Source organism: Berghia stephanieae, chromosome 3 (assembly GCF_034508935.2).
Source record: "Berghia stephanieae isolate SIO BIC M18660-M18661 chromosome 3, UCSD_Bste_1.3, whole genome shotgun sequence".
In the NCBI taxonomy this organism is placed as follows: domain Eukaryota; kingdom Metazoa; phylum Mollusca; class Gastropoda; order Nudibranchia; family Aeolidiidae; genus Berghia; species Berghia stephanieae.
The window spans coordinates 31,762,378-31,779,365 of NC_088362.1; the positions used below are offsets into that span (position 1 = coordinate 31,762,378).

The 16,988-nt window shown below is 36.6% G+C and overlaps 1 protein-coding gene across 1 annotated transcript in view; it reads right to left on the bottom strand.

Annotated features, from left to right (window-relative positions):
• Nucleotides 1-7,773: 7,773 nt before the first annotated feature.
• Nucleotides 7,774-16,988, bottom strand: part of LOC144967536 (uncharacterized) — a 56,201-nt gene continuing 46,986 nt past the window's right edge. The window contains exons 9-12 of the mRNA XM_078904924.1: nucleotides 12,998-14,540; nucleotides 11,929-12,340; nucleotides 10,193-10,423; nucleotides 7,774-7,940 (exon numbers count right to left, since the gene is read on the bottom strand). Coding sequence (XP_078761050.1) covers nucleotides 7,898-7,940; nucleotides 10,193-10,423; nucleotides 11,929-12,340; nucleotides 12,998-14,540 — 2,229 coding nt within the window. The 3' untranslated portion in view covers nucleotides 7,774-7,897. The remainder of the gene's footprint in view (nucleotides 7,941-10,192; nucleotides 10,424-11,928; nucleotides 12,341-12,997; nucleotides 14,541-16,988) is intronic.

Genomic DNA, 16,988 nt, shown 5'->3' on the forward strand with positions numbered 1-16,988 from the left:
GAACTGTGAGTAAAGAGCATTCTCCAAGGACTCGGCGCATAGTTGAGTCCTTGGAAAAGGCTCTTTGCTCACAGTCTCTCATCATACTCAGGTGTAAAATGAGTACCTGGTCGTTAACAGCGTTGTCTTTGTCGAAAAAAAATTGTAATATCGCAAAACATGCTCTACAATAAACTGCTCATTTACTTTAAATTTTATGATGTACAAAAGAAATTTGAATAAGAAAAATGTTGGTTGTATCGTAACGAATGTGACGATTTTCCTAAAGATAGTATGCGCTTGGCTAAGAAGCTCATAACATTGCCATCCGGAAGTATAATGAACCAACGCACAAAACGGTGTGTATGCATGAACGTTTATAGTCGGGTTTATACAGTTCAGTGAGCATTACTCATAAACGCGGATGGCAAAAAACAATAACAAAGACCTGAGTGACGTCATCTGCATACTATCTATAGTAGGAAAGGAGAGGGTTAAGAACGAGGTTTTCTATCCAAAATTTTAAATATGTATTATTTTATGAGTACGCCAGTATATCCTCACACTGTATGTATACCCAGCAGTAGATAGTATGGAGATAGTCGTAAATGTTTTCAGAAGTATCCAATTTGGTAAAGTCAGTGAATTCGTCGTCCACGTCTATAATAATATATTATTGATCTTTATTGTAAAATCGATGTTTCCAGAGTGCTCGATCGATCGGTTGATTTGATGTCTTCGGTTTTGGAAGCGTTACTTGTTTAGTCAAGGCACTTGTTTAACTCTCTCTCACTCAATCCTAGAGATTGCTGCTACTTTTCAAAATTGGAAGAAAAAAATTGTATTAGAAATGAGCATGTGCCTAAATTGTTTTATTCAGCCATCATTAACATGTAAAAATGAAAAAAAAAAAAAACATTAGCGTTGATACTACGCCTATAATTTGTCTCAGAAAAATGAAATAATTAGGCATGGGGTAAATGTAACCCCGGGTATACTACGGATATAGTTTTGGTGTTAGGGTTGAGTGAGTTAAATGTGGCTCGTCTACACAATAGAGTACTATTATTGTACCTACACGTATAGATAGTATGAAGTTGACGTCACTCAGGTCTTTGTTATTGCTTTTTGCCATCCGCGTTTATGAGTAATTCTCACTAAACTGTATTGACCACACGATAAACGTTCAAGGTTACACATAGTTTTGTGTGTTGGTCCGTTATACTTCCGGTTGGCAATGTTGTGAGCTTCTTAGTCTTAGCCAAGAGCATACCATCTATAACGGCAAGACCGAGAATACGTATTGCATTATGTTGGTGTTTGCGGCCCATTTTCTCAATCCGGTGTGATGTAGAGGTTTGCGTTTGACCTTCACCCCCCCCCCCCCCCTCCCTTTCCCTCCCGCCAAAAAAGTAACAATCAGTACATGATATCAGAGAGATGAATAAAAAGGTGGAAATCTCATTTTTTTAAAAAAAGATTTCAACACACAAAAAATGGGTGGATACTATACATTTGACTACCTCCCTCTCGGTTAAGGTTCCCCGCCAGGACGAGGGGAAAATATAATATAATGCCAATCCAGAACAAAGAGAAAGATGTGTAGTTGTACTTCAGTCACGAGGCCAGTGGAACCGGAGTTTATCCCGGTTTCTATAGCGTGAAACAGACAATAGCAATTGTTTTCTATCCTTTGGCTAGGGCGCTAGTCTATCCCAAAGTACTTTCCGCCTGATCTATCAGACCCAGCTACCCAATCACTGCTGGGTGGTCTACTTCACCCGGAATCAATCTCGGTCCCTTAGCGTGTGAAGCGAGTGCTGTACCAATTGAGCTGTCGGGACCCCCGAAAGATATGGAAAGGGGAAAGAGAGGAGGACAAATGCAAGTCGAAGCCCTCGAAAGGGATTAAATTGAGTCAATGAATCTCTTTCACGTACACCCCCGCTACAATCCTGCAGTTAGAAGGGCCGGTTTTACTCTGTGGCCGACCCGCTTGAATAGGTGCTGGAAAGAAAGTATGGGAGTCAGCAGGGGAAAATCAAGGTTTAACCTGTCCAATTAAACATAATTTGCGGTGCTACCCTGTAGCTCACACCAATTGTTCCAGTCTCCCCTTAGTATAGAACCTACAGACATTTTCCCTTGGGGATGAATGTAGTGGTAGTAGCGCATGGCTACATCTCCACACAGTTAATCTCCGGTCAGTCTTTAAAGTCGTCATTGCAGTTGAGGACAGCCTCGAAACCTCCCGGCAATCTCGTCACAGGGCAGTGTAGGATTATGTGGTCTGCTGTCTCTGGCGTTCCCTGACAGTGGAGACAGTCCGCTGACTCCCTCAGACCCCATCGATGCATGTTTGCAGCAGTCCTGCCGTGGCCTGTCAGTAGTCGGATTGATGCGATCACTGTTTTCGATTGCCATTCCTAAAGCCTGGCATAAGTTCTGTTGGGTCTTTGATTACCCCACCTCCCTTGGGCATCGGCATGGCACTTGTCCAATATTCCCTCTTGGGATGAATAAAGGGAATCTTATTTATTTGAAAATGTCAAGTTAAGAAATGAAGGAGCAGGCACCGCTGTAAAATAAAGGACTGAACAAGTGAGTATGAAAGGTGCCAAAGCAAGAAAAAAAAATAGAAGAAAAAATACCATCTCAAATAATCTGTCGCGGTCTGAGGTTCGTTTTGTTTGTTTTTAAGGGTTTTACGGCGCAAGCAACGCATTAAGGTCATATCAGTATCAGCGCCAGTAAAAAGGAAGAAAATGGAATAGTAAAAAGTTGCCGAATAACAATTAAAGCACCCAAGAAAAGGGAGGAAAAAAGGGGATGGTTCAAACAGGAAACAGATGTAGATTCCAAGAGCACACTATCAGTGTACTTAGTTTGAGATCACCTAAAAGTCTCATCCAGACACAAACATAGGTCCCAACTAAGAGGAATACACTCAAATGTTTACAAATCATATATAATATGTATACAAAACATAATACGGTGCATAACAGAGAGATGATTTACAAGGAAAAAACTATCATCTCCCAAAACTAACCATACATTTGACTGGTTCCCTCTCAGCCAGGGTATCCGGCCACGGCCAGGACAAGACCAAGTAATCTCATTCCAAGACAGAAAGCAAGTTAAAAAATATAGAGGGATAGAAGACATAGTAAGTACCTCCCTGCCCATTATGGGAGGTCAGGAACCCCACCAAGACGGTCTGAGGTTCGATCTCCAGTCGAGGTCGACTGATTTTTTGGGATGGTTTTTTTCTTGTATTTTTCTTTCCTTATTTATTTTATTTCATACAAAGACAGAAAGCAATTGGAAAACAGATACAGGGGGTTAGAGGAGACAGCAAGTACCTCCCCACCCACTATGGGAGGTCGGGAACCCCACCCAGACCTAAAAGTCTCATCCAGACTCCAGCACAGGATCACTAAGAGATATACACTCAAATGTTTACAAGTTATGTTGACAACAAAACAATGACAGAGAGAAGATTTACATTGAATAAAAAAATATCACCTTCCATAATTAACACTATACATCTGACTGTTTCCCCCTCAGCCAAGGACTCTGGCAAAGGCCAGGACAAAAACAAGTGACCCCATTCCAAGACAAAACTGAAAAAATCAACTCAGAAAACAGATACAGTATAGGGGGATAAAAGACACAACAAGCGATCTCCTGCCCACCATGGGACCTCTATCGCCACATGGAGAAAGACCAGAAGGGTTGCTTCTCAAAAACAGAAAAAAATACGCAATGCAACTTTTCAAATAAAATAACTTTTTCAGTTTTATTTTTTTTTCAAAAAACGCACCTTCAAAGCTGGCGCTGTCAATTTTACAATTACATCATCTGAAAGACATCAACAGGACTGAATGAATAACACTTGACATCATGTACGGTACATGGAGGAGATGCACAAAATACATATACTCCCAAGACAAAATATATTATGTACGTAATCATAGATTGAAATATCACAGAATTTTTACAAGAAAATGTATAAGAAATGATAAATGAAAAACATAAATCATTTGTGGCCCATTACTGCTATTGTGTCTGTCGGTTCACTGCAGTAATCTGAAATAATATGTATTTAAAAATTTGGCCAGAAAGCTCGTCCTTCAAATAACCATCGATTTAAATGACTCATCTTGACAAAAACTCTCAAGCCTAGGATTTTGCGTAGGTCGATATTTGAAGGGTGAATTTTCTGATCAAAATTTTTACAAACATGTTTTCCCATCCAGAATACAGCAGTTAACTGGGAAACCAGATGTTGAGAAGTGAATTTATTATATTTAAAATCATTTCTCCTCAATAAAACAAACAATTCAATCCTCCGCTTCAAGCTCTCAACCCAATATTGTTTGAGGCCATGGATAAACATTTGCTTTATAGTCCTTGGATTACATACCAGTGCTGAAAGTGACAAAAAGTGAAAGAAGGAGGAAGATTTGAAACAACAGCCTTTAAGCTTCATTGCACAAATCCCCACTTTTGGAGCAATTGAAAACCATCAGCACTGGGAAATATTAATCATTTCTTAATTACAGGAAAATGATTTGATTGTAAAAACTATTTAGAAATAGAGACTATTTGGCAAAACCAAATGGAATGAACTCCTGTATTCGGTAATAAAAATATATATTTATTATGTTGAAAACTGACCCGACCTGCAGTCAAAAACGATTTGTAAATTGGATTTAGGAAAAATACTTTTTGGAATGATCTGCTTTTGCAAATAAATAAAAATAAATGAATAAATAAATAAATAAATAAACGACTTGTGGGACTGATTGTTAAAAGCGTGTAAGAATTGAATAAGAAAATGAATTTGACATTCGCCAAATCAAATTAATTGCTCTTCTATGGCCATACCATACCTAAAGCACTTTAATGATTACTACATATAAATACTGTCTTCTGCCACAAAAACAAAATAAAATTGTGTGTGTACTTCGGGGCTGTCAGCCTACACTATCAGTAACATCAGGATAAACTATAAAGCTAAAGGAGCACAAAGTTTTTTAATTTTCACACACGCATGTTCATCATCTTATCTTTTTCAAAATTTTTTTTTTTGCATCAGTCTTAATTAATTATGACCGAGAAACAAATCATTGTGATGAAGTTCAATAAAAACCTTTTTCTTTAAATTTGAAAATCCATTGATGAGTTGGCAGCTCTGATATTTCACTTTCAAGAGAGATAGAGAGAGAAAAATCCCTCATCAATGCAAAGTGTTTAATCCTTTTTTCACTCAAATAGAGAAAAATGCGACAATGCAATCCTCTGACGAATTCTTGCTGAACTGTTCTGTATTAAAATTTATTTCACTGTCCTAAATAATTTATTTCAAAGTGTCCGCTGTTAATAATCCAGTTACTAAAGATCTATGAAGACACACTAAGGACCAATGTGGATCAAGCCTTGATACATGAAGACAAGCTTTGCTCTCTCGAACTCCCGTTCTATTACCTAGAGAGAATTTGTCTGGGCAGACGGTTTGCAACTGATTGTTGGTAAAATGCTTCTTTCATACATGATAACAATATAAACTATGATAGGCCATTCTAAACGCGGGCTCCAATAAGCTACTGCAGGTTAACAAGCAGTGGAAAACCTGCATCACCCATATTTAAAACGTTTTAGAAAATGAGATACAGTTCAATTTGGTTTCTTTCTGAATAAAATAAAATTTTCAAGAAGCATCTATAATTTTGGTTTAAAAATCTGACTCTTTAGGAATTATCCAAATTTGGTCTGAAAACAGGATATGTAAAGAAATACGGCTGTAAAAAATGTAACATTTGACTTAAAATATCACAAAGTTATTTTGGAGAACTGCGGAAGAACCTCTACCAATGTTTTAATACTGTGAGAATCTATTTCTGGTATTATTTAGCAGCCAGCCCCTTAAGTATTTTTTTTATACTTTAGCCCATTTAAAAAAAAAAACTGACGAGGCCATAATACTTAAGTTTTTTTTAAAATGTTTTCAATTTTGTCACAGCCTCATATAGCAATTAAAAAGTGACAGATGTGCAGATTTTCATTACTGTTTTGTGCTTGATTAGTTAATTACTTGTTTTAGATTTAGTTCTCATTTATCGAACATCTCTTTTTATTTTATTTTGTAAAACTTGTATACCTAGTGTGTGCAACTGTTATATATAGGTCTTTTGGCGCTGTGCGAGTATGGTTACGATTTGTCAAGTGATATTGTAAATAAAGCGTTTGAGGTTTAGATATTTAGCGTTGTAGTAATTAATCATTATTATTATTTAGAAAACAAAACAGTCACATAACTGGGGGTTTGTTTTGTTAATTATTTTTTGTTTTCTTTTGGGGGGGGGGGGGGGGGGTAGGCAATCAATGAAATGTACCTGCACAACTAAATGACTTGCTTAAAATCTGAATACATTTCATTTCAATTTTAAAATTTTTATATGATTTCACATTGAAATTTTATGATGACTTTTTAAAAAGAAAGTGAAATGACAGCAATGGATAATGGATTATGGATATAGAATAATCAAATCAAGGCAAGAAAAACAAGAAAATCAATGTCAATCTTCTCAAGCTAAAAGTGAAAGCCCTGTCACGTGGTATCTTCAATGATTTCTGATAAATTTCGATAAATGCATTATTATTTCTAACATTTCATACATTTCAAAGACAGCACCTTGTTTTTTTTTTTAAGTGATAGCAATAGCACCTCTTAAAGTGAACCTAAAGCATAATTTTAATTTCAAGCTTATTTTATTCCAGTTTTGATCTTAAGTTCAGACTGACAATTTCCACTGTATAACTGAACTTTTTTGTTGTTGTTGGTTGTTATTATAGTTGTTGTAATTAATTCAAATGTCTTTCATTAGAAAAAGTTACTCATGTTAGTGAATAATATTGGTGTAAGTATGTGTGTGTGTATTCGTGTGTGCATTTGTGTATGTGTGTGTTTCTTCATACTTCATATGTATTCTTAAAATTGTCAAAGAATAAATGTTTGAATGACAATTAATATTGTAAAGCGCTGCTGAGCACTTATGTGGAAGTTGAGCGTTATAGGGAATGAGATTAGCGGAAGAGTAGCATCCCCTGATTGGACGTCACCGGTGGAGAAGATATTTGTAAACAAACCAACGACAAGCCAAGCGCTCCAAATAAAAATATTATTATTCATATTTCTGTATAAAAATGCATATATAATCAACGTTATGCATTTTTGTACAGAAATATGAATAATAAATTTTTTATTTGGAGCGCTTGGCTTGTAGTTGGTTTGTTTACAAATAACTCTCCACCGGTGACGTCCAATCAGGGGACGCTACTCTTCCGCTAATCTCATTCCCTATATAAATAACATCATTATTATTATTATTATTATATTATTATTATTATTATTATTATTATTATTATTATTATTATTATTATTATTATTATTATTATTATTTACATTCAAAAGGGGTAACTCTGCCTCTCGGAGAAATAGTTAATCTTTGAACCAACAACAGAGTATGTAGTTTCATTGCAGTCATTTATTTCACTTGACAATAATTCTCAAGGATAATTATGGCAATGACCAAGAATACTCAAATGCACCAAATCTGAACAAACTTAAGTTTCAAGAGTTCCCTCCGTGAGGCAAAGTGACCCTTTTTGACGGTGTGTGGAACAGAGCTTTTAAAAACTCTGTGGTAAGGAGAATGAAATTTCAAATGAGATTTGAACCATCAACAACTTGAGACAAAAGTGAATTCTGCAACAATTGCCATACTGATCCTTTCATATGAATGGACGGTTTTACTGCAACATGATTTCAGACTGCTTATTTTGTTAAGCCGCAGCATACACTTGGATGAGCAGGGAAGGGACAATCCCAGTTGCACTTCATTTGCAAGTTCCATCATCCTGTAGGAGCCTGTTCTGATGAATACGCCACCTTCACTCTGGAAAATAAAACAACAGAATTCTTTTTGTTACAGGAGATTCAACGTTCTCAACATAATATTATTACAAACTCTCTAATCTCCACTAGCTAAAGCGAGTTCTAAATTACTCTTTACTCACATTCTCTCACTGTAATCGGTTGTAAAATGAGTACCTGGCAGTTAACAGTGAATTCTCTGTCGGAAAAAAATGGTAATATCATCTAATATGCGTGCTTGATGTTGCTGTTGGTCAGGGACACACTGTAAAGCACTTTGAGCATGTTTAGTGGATATTGCGCTCTATAAAAGCTAAAGTTTTTTGGAGCTTTTTCTTTCAAATAATACAAATTTCATTTATTTCAATACAAGTATAAAATTTCAAAGGACAAAAATCTAGCAAGTTTTGTGTTGCATTGTTTAAGATTATTTTTTTTATTTCCTCTTTTCTTAAATGATGTATTTTAACTCCATACTGCATGTTCCCACTTAACATTCGTGTAAGTGCATGCGTGTCATGAACAAACAGTGCCTGTTCACACTGCATACGTGTCTAATCCATCGATTTATCAACATAGATGTCAAGACTCAAGTCACAGTTTTGATGTGGTTAAGAAAAAGGAACAAGAGAAGTAAAAGGAGATTTTGGATCCATCTGAATTTGACAGAGACGTTTATACAGCAAATGTCATCATCTGCTACCCAGGGTTTTGGGTGATGAGGATAAATGCATTGAATATATTCGAATAAGACCAGATACATTTAGAAACCTTTCGAATTTGCTCACATCATGCATAGATAAACAAAGCACAAATTTCAGGAAAGCTATTTCTGCAGATGATGTTTTTTTTGTTTTTAAGGGTTTTACGGCGCTTGCAACACATTTAGGTTATATCAGCGCCAGTAAAAAGGAAGAAAATGGGATAGTAAAAAGTTCTAGAATTACAATTAAAGCACCCAAGAAAAAGTAAGACAAAGGGGAATTGAGAACAAATAGGGATCAGATGTAGATTCCAAGAGCATACCACCAATGTACTTAGTTTGAAATCACCTACAAGTCTCATCCAGACACAAACACAAAATCCAACAAAGAGGAATACACTCAAATGCTTACATTATGCATTCAAAATAAAAATAATAATACATAACAGAGAGATGATTTACAAGGAAAAAAATATCATCTCCCAAAACAATAACTATGCATTTGACTGTTTCCCTCCCAGCTAGGACTCCGGCCAGAGCCAGGACAAAACCAAGTAATCTCATTCCGAGACAAAGACAGAAAGCATGTTGGAAAACAGATATAAGGGGATAGAAGACACAGTATGTACCTCCCTGCCCGCTATGGGAGGTCAGGATCCTCACCCAGTCTGCAGATGAACAACTGATCATAACCTTGAGGTATGTTTATACATTGAAATAAACACAGTTCAGTACGCATACACCAGTCCACTTAAACCCACATACGGAAACTTCTCCACAAACAGCTATACAAACGTTTCACATACACATTACTATACCATCTACCCTATCTACCCACATAAAGCACATTAATTGTCAAAATAAGCTTTCTAAATAATTCAATTTTTAATTTGTTTTTAAAGGTTTCTAAATTTTCACTATTTTTGGTATTGTATGAAATGGAATTCCACAACCTAGACGCTGTTGCTCTGAAGGATTTGTTGTGGAACAAAGACTTAGAGGGTACCTCTGTCATAAGATACATATTATTATCAATACATGAAATAAACTAATGTTATTTACCCGTTTGTTTTTAATGGTTTTACGGCGCTTGCAACACATTAAAGTTATATCAGCGCCAGTAAAAAGGAAGAAAATAGGATAGTAAAAAGTTCTAGAATTACAATTAAAGCACCCCATAAAAGGTAAGATAAAGGAGAATTGGTTCAAATAGCAAATAAAGATGTAGATTCCAAGAGTACACTGTCAATGTACTTAGTTTGAGATCACCTAAAAGTCTTATCCAGACACAAGCATAGGTTCCCACTAAGAGGAATACAGTCAACTGTTTACAAATCATATATATATAATGTATACAAAACATAATAGAGAGAGATGATTTACAAGGAAAAAATATCATCTCCCAAAACTATACATTTGACCGTTTCCCTCCCAACTAGGGTATCGGCCAGGGCCTGGACAAAACCAAGTAATCTCATTCCTAGACAAAGACAGATATAGGGGGATAGAAGACACATTAAGTGCATCCCTGCCCTCTATGAGAGGTAAGGAACCCCACCCAGGTTATTTACCTGATGGGTCTCCCTGCTAACATCTGTACACCTCTAGCTGGATGAAGCACTGGGCCTCCCAGATACCTCTGCCTCACTAATCTCTGCATCATGGAACCCTGTGCTGCAGCAGGGGTTTGTATCAACCGAGGCCCGAGAAGTGAAGATCCTCCAGCTCTGTGCAACACTGCTGTCCTGCGAGCTAAAGGTGGGGCTTGATACATTGAACCACCGACCACTGCTTGAGCAACTCTGTGAAAAAAGAAAAAGAAAACTTAAGGTCAAACACATTTGTATGAATAAGGGACAAAAATGTAACATTATCATGGGTAAGACAAATGTGTAAACATTGTTATTTGGATAAGATATATATTTAAAACTACAGACTAAATTGTCCTTTAATATTTTCTTTAAAATGTCCAAATAGGTAAAAATCTCTTGTAAGACTACGCCAGCGAACAAATAGTTTTTACATGAGACAAATATTCAAAATTTAATATCACAAAAATAGAACTTACAAAACCCGACTTTCTTAACAATTATCTGTAAGTCCATAATTTTGGTCTTTTTTTGGGACTGCAGACCTGCTGCTCACTTTAATCTTTTACCAAAGTTCTTAAAAGCGTTTTTTGACATCATGGCAAGAAGTGCAATGCACTGGCCAAACTTGGTTCTCTTGTGTGCATAAAATAAATATAAACTGTTTGGGTAGAATTCAGTATGTGAGGCTGTGTCAAAATGTTTTTGTAACATTAGACAAAAAGGCACCAATGTCAACTTCATCAGAAAAAAACTGTGGAAGGATTTCGGTTTCATCAGTTCCTCATGGTCAGTTTCAGAAAAATTAATCCAAATACTGATAGTTTAACACCAGCAGCACAGAAGAAATGGCTACTTTGTTCTCACTTTTTCAACACTTGAACTGCTATACTTTTGGTTGCAGACCCTCAGGTTTTTAAAATATATTTTTAACAATTCAACCATGAGAACCTAATGTAAAACTAGAGCAAGTAATTACTTTCAAATAACAATACTGTCACATTTTGGCACAGTCGCATACTTTAAATCATGACAGATCCCTTCAAAACTGGATTTTGTTGGTCACATCATACTAAAAATAGGATTTTAAAGTTAAAATGAAAACAAATTTGAAATTTTAATTTTCGACTCTTCAAGAAACTATCAAAGATATAAACATGGTTGCTTCATATATTTTAACTTCAATTTTTACCATCTAGATCACCACATTCAAAATACTGTTTTCAAACAGTGTTGTAGCCTTGACTCAAGACAGCATCGAAATGCATGGATTTCTGTATTTTCCTATAGCTCAGCGATTACAACTTATGCAACTGGCACAGAAGCAATATAAACTGATTAATCAATGTGACTTTCTGGATCACTGGCATCATCTCTATCATCAGTCGATTCTTGAAGAGGCCAAACTGGACTTGGTCGCAGTTACTTTCTTTCAGCGCCATTGGCCGCACTGTGCAGCCAAAGCAGAATCCGTTCTACTGGCCAGTGCGGCCGGTCTTGAAAGGCAAAAATTAATAATAATGTAATCCAATCCTACGTTCTACAAAAGTACTATAAATTGAACCAGTGGTATCATTTCTTTCATCAGAACATTCAATTGGGGGGGGGGGGGGGGGGGGCCTCAATCAGGTGTCAGCCAGTTTGTGACGGAAATGCGAATATAGCCTCAGCGCTGAAAGAGATAAATTGTAACAACCTGTGTCATTCATTCACCATACCTAATTCCTTGGTGCAAAGCGGTAGCTCGTGCTGCTGCCTGCTGCGATGCCAAAGCCTGAGCCTGATGTTGTCTCAAAGCTGAAGCATGAAGGGCAGCAGCCTGGGCGTGGGCTGCTATGTTTGTGGGGATGACTCGTTGCTGAACCACTGTCTGCTGAATTGTACCTCCAAGACCGTTGGTCATTGTACGTTGTTGGACCATCATGGTTTGACCGCCGTTGGTGATAGTCCTCTGCTGCACTACTGCCTGCCCACCGTTCGGTAAAGCCTGTTTTTGGAGGACGGTTGCTTGGGCTGACATGTTTCCACTTGGCCCTGCCCTCATTGTCTGTGTCTGCATGATGGTGGCTCCCCCTTGGTGCTGGGCTATGTGCATGGTGGAAGCAGACATCATGGATGCTGGGTTCAAACCTGAAGAAATTATGGGGAGATAAAAGGTTATTTCAACAACACCTAAAGAGGGTAAGCTGTTTTACTGAACTCCAATAAAAATTTATGTTATTTTTCATGGTTTAGATGAAAAGATAATAACAGTGATACAATTGAATCTCTTCAGCATCAGTTTAAATAGGTAATTTTAATATCACACTGGAAATATGTTAAAAGCTTGATCATTGATACTACTATCTGGATCAAAAAATTGTTTGTCAACAACAACAATACCAACGCCAACAACAACAAACAAAAACTTTTGGCAACAACAAAGAAAACCAAAGAAAAGGTATCTCCTGAGATTAAATTGATGATATCAAGATAAGAAGCTTAGTGGCTCCATGCATATGCATAACCTTCAAAGTTTGTCTTTTAGAGAGAATTTAATGAGGTTAGAAGCCGCAGAAAATTTGTACCAAATCTAAGTAAAATTAAAAATAAACACATGAGAGAGAGGATGTTTGCAGAGTGGACATGGCCTGATCGAGATACACATCATCAGCTATTAAAACTCTTTTGCCACTCAAGTTCCCCTATATGTATTTCAATTTCAGTCTCTGAGAAAAATAGATTTTGGAAACATGTTTTACTATAATTATGTGCTATAATATTTATAGGGAGAGAAAAAAAAGTTACCTCCTCCTGAAACTGCAAAGCTTCCTGACCCGGAAGATGGAGCAATGGATGCCAAAGCAGCCTCTCTGGATGCTTCCGTTTTGAAACTCTGGTCCCCTGTGCGGAAAACTTCATCGTGATCACTACTGTTGTTGCTTTTTTCTTCCCCAGTTGTTGATGACTGCTTCGACGAGTGATCGGATGTTTGAACTTCACATGGTGGTACATAAGGAACAAGTGCAGTATCTTGGGAACTTGACACTGGCGTTTGGGGGCATTCAACAACCGAACTGTTTTCTTCTGTTCCAGCTACTGAAGTATAGTGACTGGTCTCGTAGCTCTGATAAACATTCGAGTCTGTAGTCCTCATATCCGTTTCTGAATCACAGTTCTCAACTCCATCCGTATCCATATCTTCACTCTGGCCGGATAAGTTTTGTTTATACGAAGAAGAAACATAATCGGAGCTATAATAACAATCTTTACACGACTCGCCACTTTGTAAATTTGCGTAGCTGCCGTCTTCAAAATTTCGTGAGCTGTTTGTTGGTTGACTGTAATCAGAGTTTTCAACTTTTTCGTTAACTCTCTCTGACGTACAAGGCATTGTTTGATATTCAACAGTTTTATTAACATCAGTATTTAAATTAACACAGCCATTTGATTTGCTTTGAGGTAATAAATTTTGACTAGTTTTAGGAGTATCACAGGTGTCGTTATGGAAAGAGGCTGACGAGATCAACCCGTTTTCCTTGGAGTATGAAGTAGTTTGATAATTTGTAACATTTTCAATGTGAGAGGTGGTTGAAGTCACAGTATATGATGTGGAGGGGTGATGTGTGTGTGAGGAAGGACTCGAGTTGGACAAGTGTGATTGAGTACGAGCTGATGTCGAGTTATGATCATGATGGAAAATACTATCATTGGTATCATTGAGCAATAATGTGTCACGTTTGCAGGATGCGTTATCGACCCCATATTCAGGGTCAAGACTGTCACATGAACTACGCGTGTTGCTGTTGTGGTATATAAAATCATTATCATACCTTTTCAGGCTGTCATTTTCAGCAAAATTCTTATCATTTTCATAATCCTTTGCTTCATGAGGTGAAGGCTGGTGTGAAGATATTTTGGATTGACTGTCAGAATTGGAATTTTCAACTTGATGATCACAACTGATGTATTCATTCTTATCACTACCTAATGAATAGTGATCTTCACTAGTGTCTGTTTCTTCACCCAACATGCAGTTGGTACCAGGATATGGAGCAGAAATATCCATGTCCTCTTGCGCTCTTTCTTCTTTCAGCAAAGATGTTCCACTTTCAGAGGCACTTAAATCTGAACTGGACAACTCTGCATCTTCTTTATCATTTGTCCAAGGTGGTTTTGGGACAATTTCAAACTTTGAATTATCTGTAGTATACATGGAGTACTCCTGCCCTCTCATAGCAGGATGAATATCCACCGTGGATTTCAAGTTAGCTGCATCATCCTCAACATCAAGATCACCACTGTCAACCGCATAGACATCCTTACAAATGGGATCCTCACTGCTGCAATCCTGAGAATACGAGTAATGATAAAATAAGGTTATTTTTTATAAAAAGAAATTACACAGTATGAATTTCATGATAAGATTAAAATATCTCTACTGAAATTTATCAATATCGATATTTTCATAATCATGAATATAAGTAAATACACTTTATAATAGCACTGAACAAAACAATATGAAGGTACCAGGCAAACACATCAAAACATTCCATTCTGTCATTCTCTCAATCAGTTCCAAGCTTTCATCAAATGCGATTTGTCATTTAAAACCCAAATAAATGCAGACAAAGTCCATTTAAAATATTCGATTGGCAAATTCAGCTTCCAAAGGGGATGGGAAAATAAAGTGGGAATAAAGAAGACATAATCTTATAGCGGTCCATTCCATGTCAAGAACTGTCATTGATTGGCGAATCATTTTATAGTAAAAGTATAGTACAAGATTTTGCCTGGGATCTCATGTCTATCTGGTCTCTAGGATCAAATCACACTATATAAAATAATGAAACACCCTGTTAAAAGGTTGATAAATGTAACTGTGAAAAGCCTTTTATCATTCAAAAATAAAACAAGTGGAGTGTAGGAGTGATGGCTTCTGCTCTTGTGTTGTCTCAACAGGGTAAGCGATTTCAATTGACGAAGAATTTAGATGAAATAAATATTCGTCAAAATGTTTGAATCTGATAAAAGAAAGTATGATGGAAAAAATTGAGGGTCTTCAGAGTACGTAACGTAGAAAGTTTATTATTTGCAACATGCATGATGAACCTTAAAATGCTGTTTATATTTTTATCTAATATACATTTTTTGCCACCAAACATCAAACTGTGGGTTATCGACCTTTGTTTGATGTCAACATCATAATTTTTAGTACAGACACTATCATCAATCGTCACACCTTGCATTTCACTAGCTATGATTTTATTTCTCTCTGCACTACGGACAATATGTTAAATATAATTAAGAGGATTACAGATTGCTTTGTCAGATTAATAACTTCACAATAGTGGATATCCATTATGGAACCGATACTACTATTACATAATCACACAATTTTACCCAAGGATGACCATAAACCAGCGTGACCCAAACTGATATTTGCAAAATCATATCCATTTATTGTTTTCCCAGTCCGAGTTCAAGTGTATTTGCATCATACGCACACCCATGTGTAAGTAACGTAAACAGGTAAAAATCTACATTAAGTAATATTTTGAAATTATTTATTCAGACTCAGAAATGTTATGATCATTTTTTATAAGGCATGTCTATATAAATAAATAGGATAGCAGTCGAGTTCTTCAAATGCTTCATAGTACTTCTCTCCTGTTAACTCAAGAGTCATTTTCTCTGGAGTTGGAAAAAAAAAAAAAAAAAGGGGGGGGGGGGGGGGGGGGTTCCACGACAAAATTTATTCCTTAAGACAAATATTACCAAAAACAGGGACCCCAATTATTATTTTTTCCTTCAGTAACATTTAGAATTAGGCTGTGATCGCGTAGCACAAACCAAATAGAATTACATACATTATTCAAAGCACATGATGCAGCTGTTACCATAGATGAAATGAAGATAGCAAAAATCACAAGAGATGTCAATCTTACAAATCAGAAATGTGTGTGTGTGTGTGGGGGGGGGGGGGGGGGGGGGAAGAGGACAATCCAGTGCAGTCCCTATTTCATAAGTAAAATTGAAGGCCAATTACTGTCATGACAATGTATAAATATAGTCAGTTCGTATATTCAGAGCTATTAGGCCCATAGGGCCAGAGTTTATCCTGGTTTCTATAGCGTGAAATGGACAAAAGCAATTACTTGCTAATTTTTGGATAAGACACTTGTGTATCGCAAAGTACTTTCCACTAGATCTAACAGACTCAGCTATTCACTTCATATTAATAAAAGTAAAATGGCAGCTTGACCAAAATACACAATTTTCTATTCAACAGCATGTGGGCTTGTTGTCTGTCCATTTGATCTCCCTTTCATCACTTTCAATAGAAAATATCCACCCCCCACCCTAGCCCACCCAATGTGTCATTTTCTTTATCATCAGGGGTTTCGATTTTTACACTTTCTACAGCTCCAAAAAGTTCTGTACAAAATCAATATTGTATGAATCAATACGAGTGAAGATCTTTTGAAAAAGGCTGATTGACAGCAAATTTCATCAAAATGACAACAAATTTCATCAAAACATCATTCATTTTTTGGGTATATCCGTTCCCATCTAAAAACAAACGCAACTTTAATTCCTCGCTTACCTTACTGATCCCCGCAAAATTATTTGTAAAAAAATAAACAAAAAAAAAAAAAACAACAGAAAAACTGTCTCTTGTCAAACACCAATATCAATATCTTCATGAGAGTTAATTTCAGAGATTTTCGGAGATTCAAACTGATAGAAGAGCTGTGTGTTTTAAAGTTATGAAAACTATAAGTCCCATTACAAACCA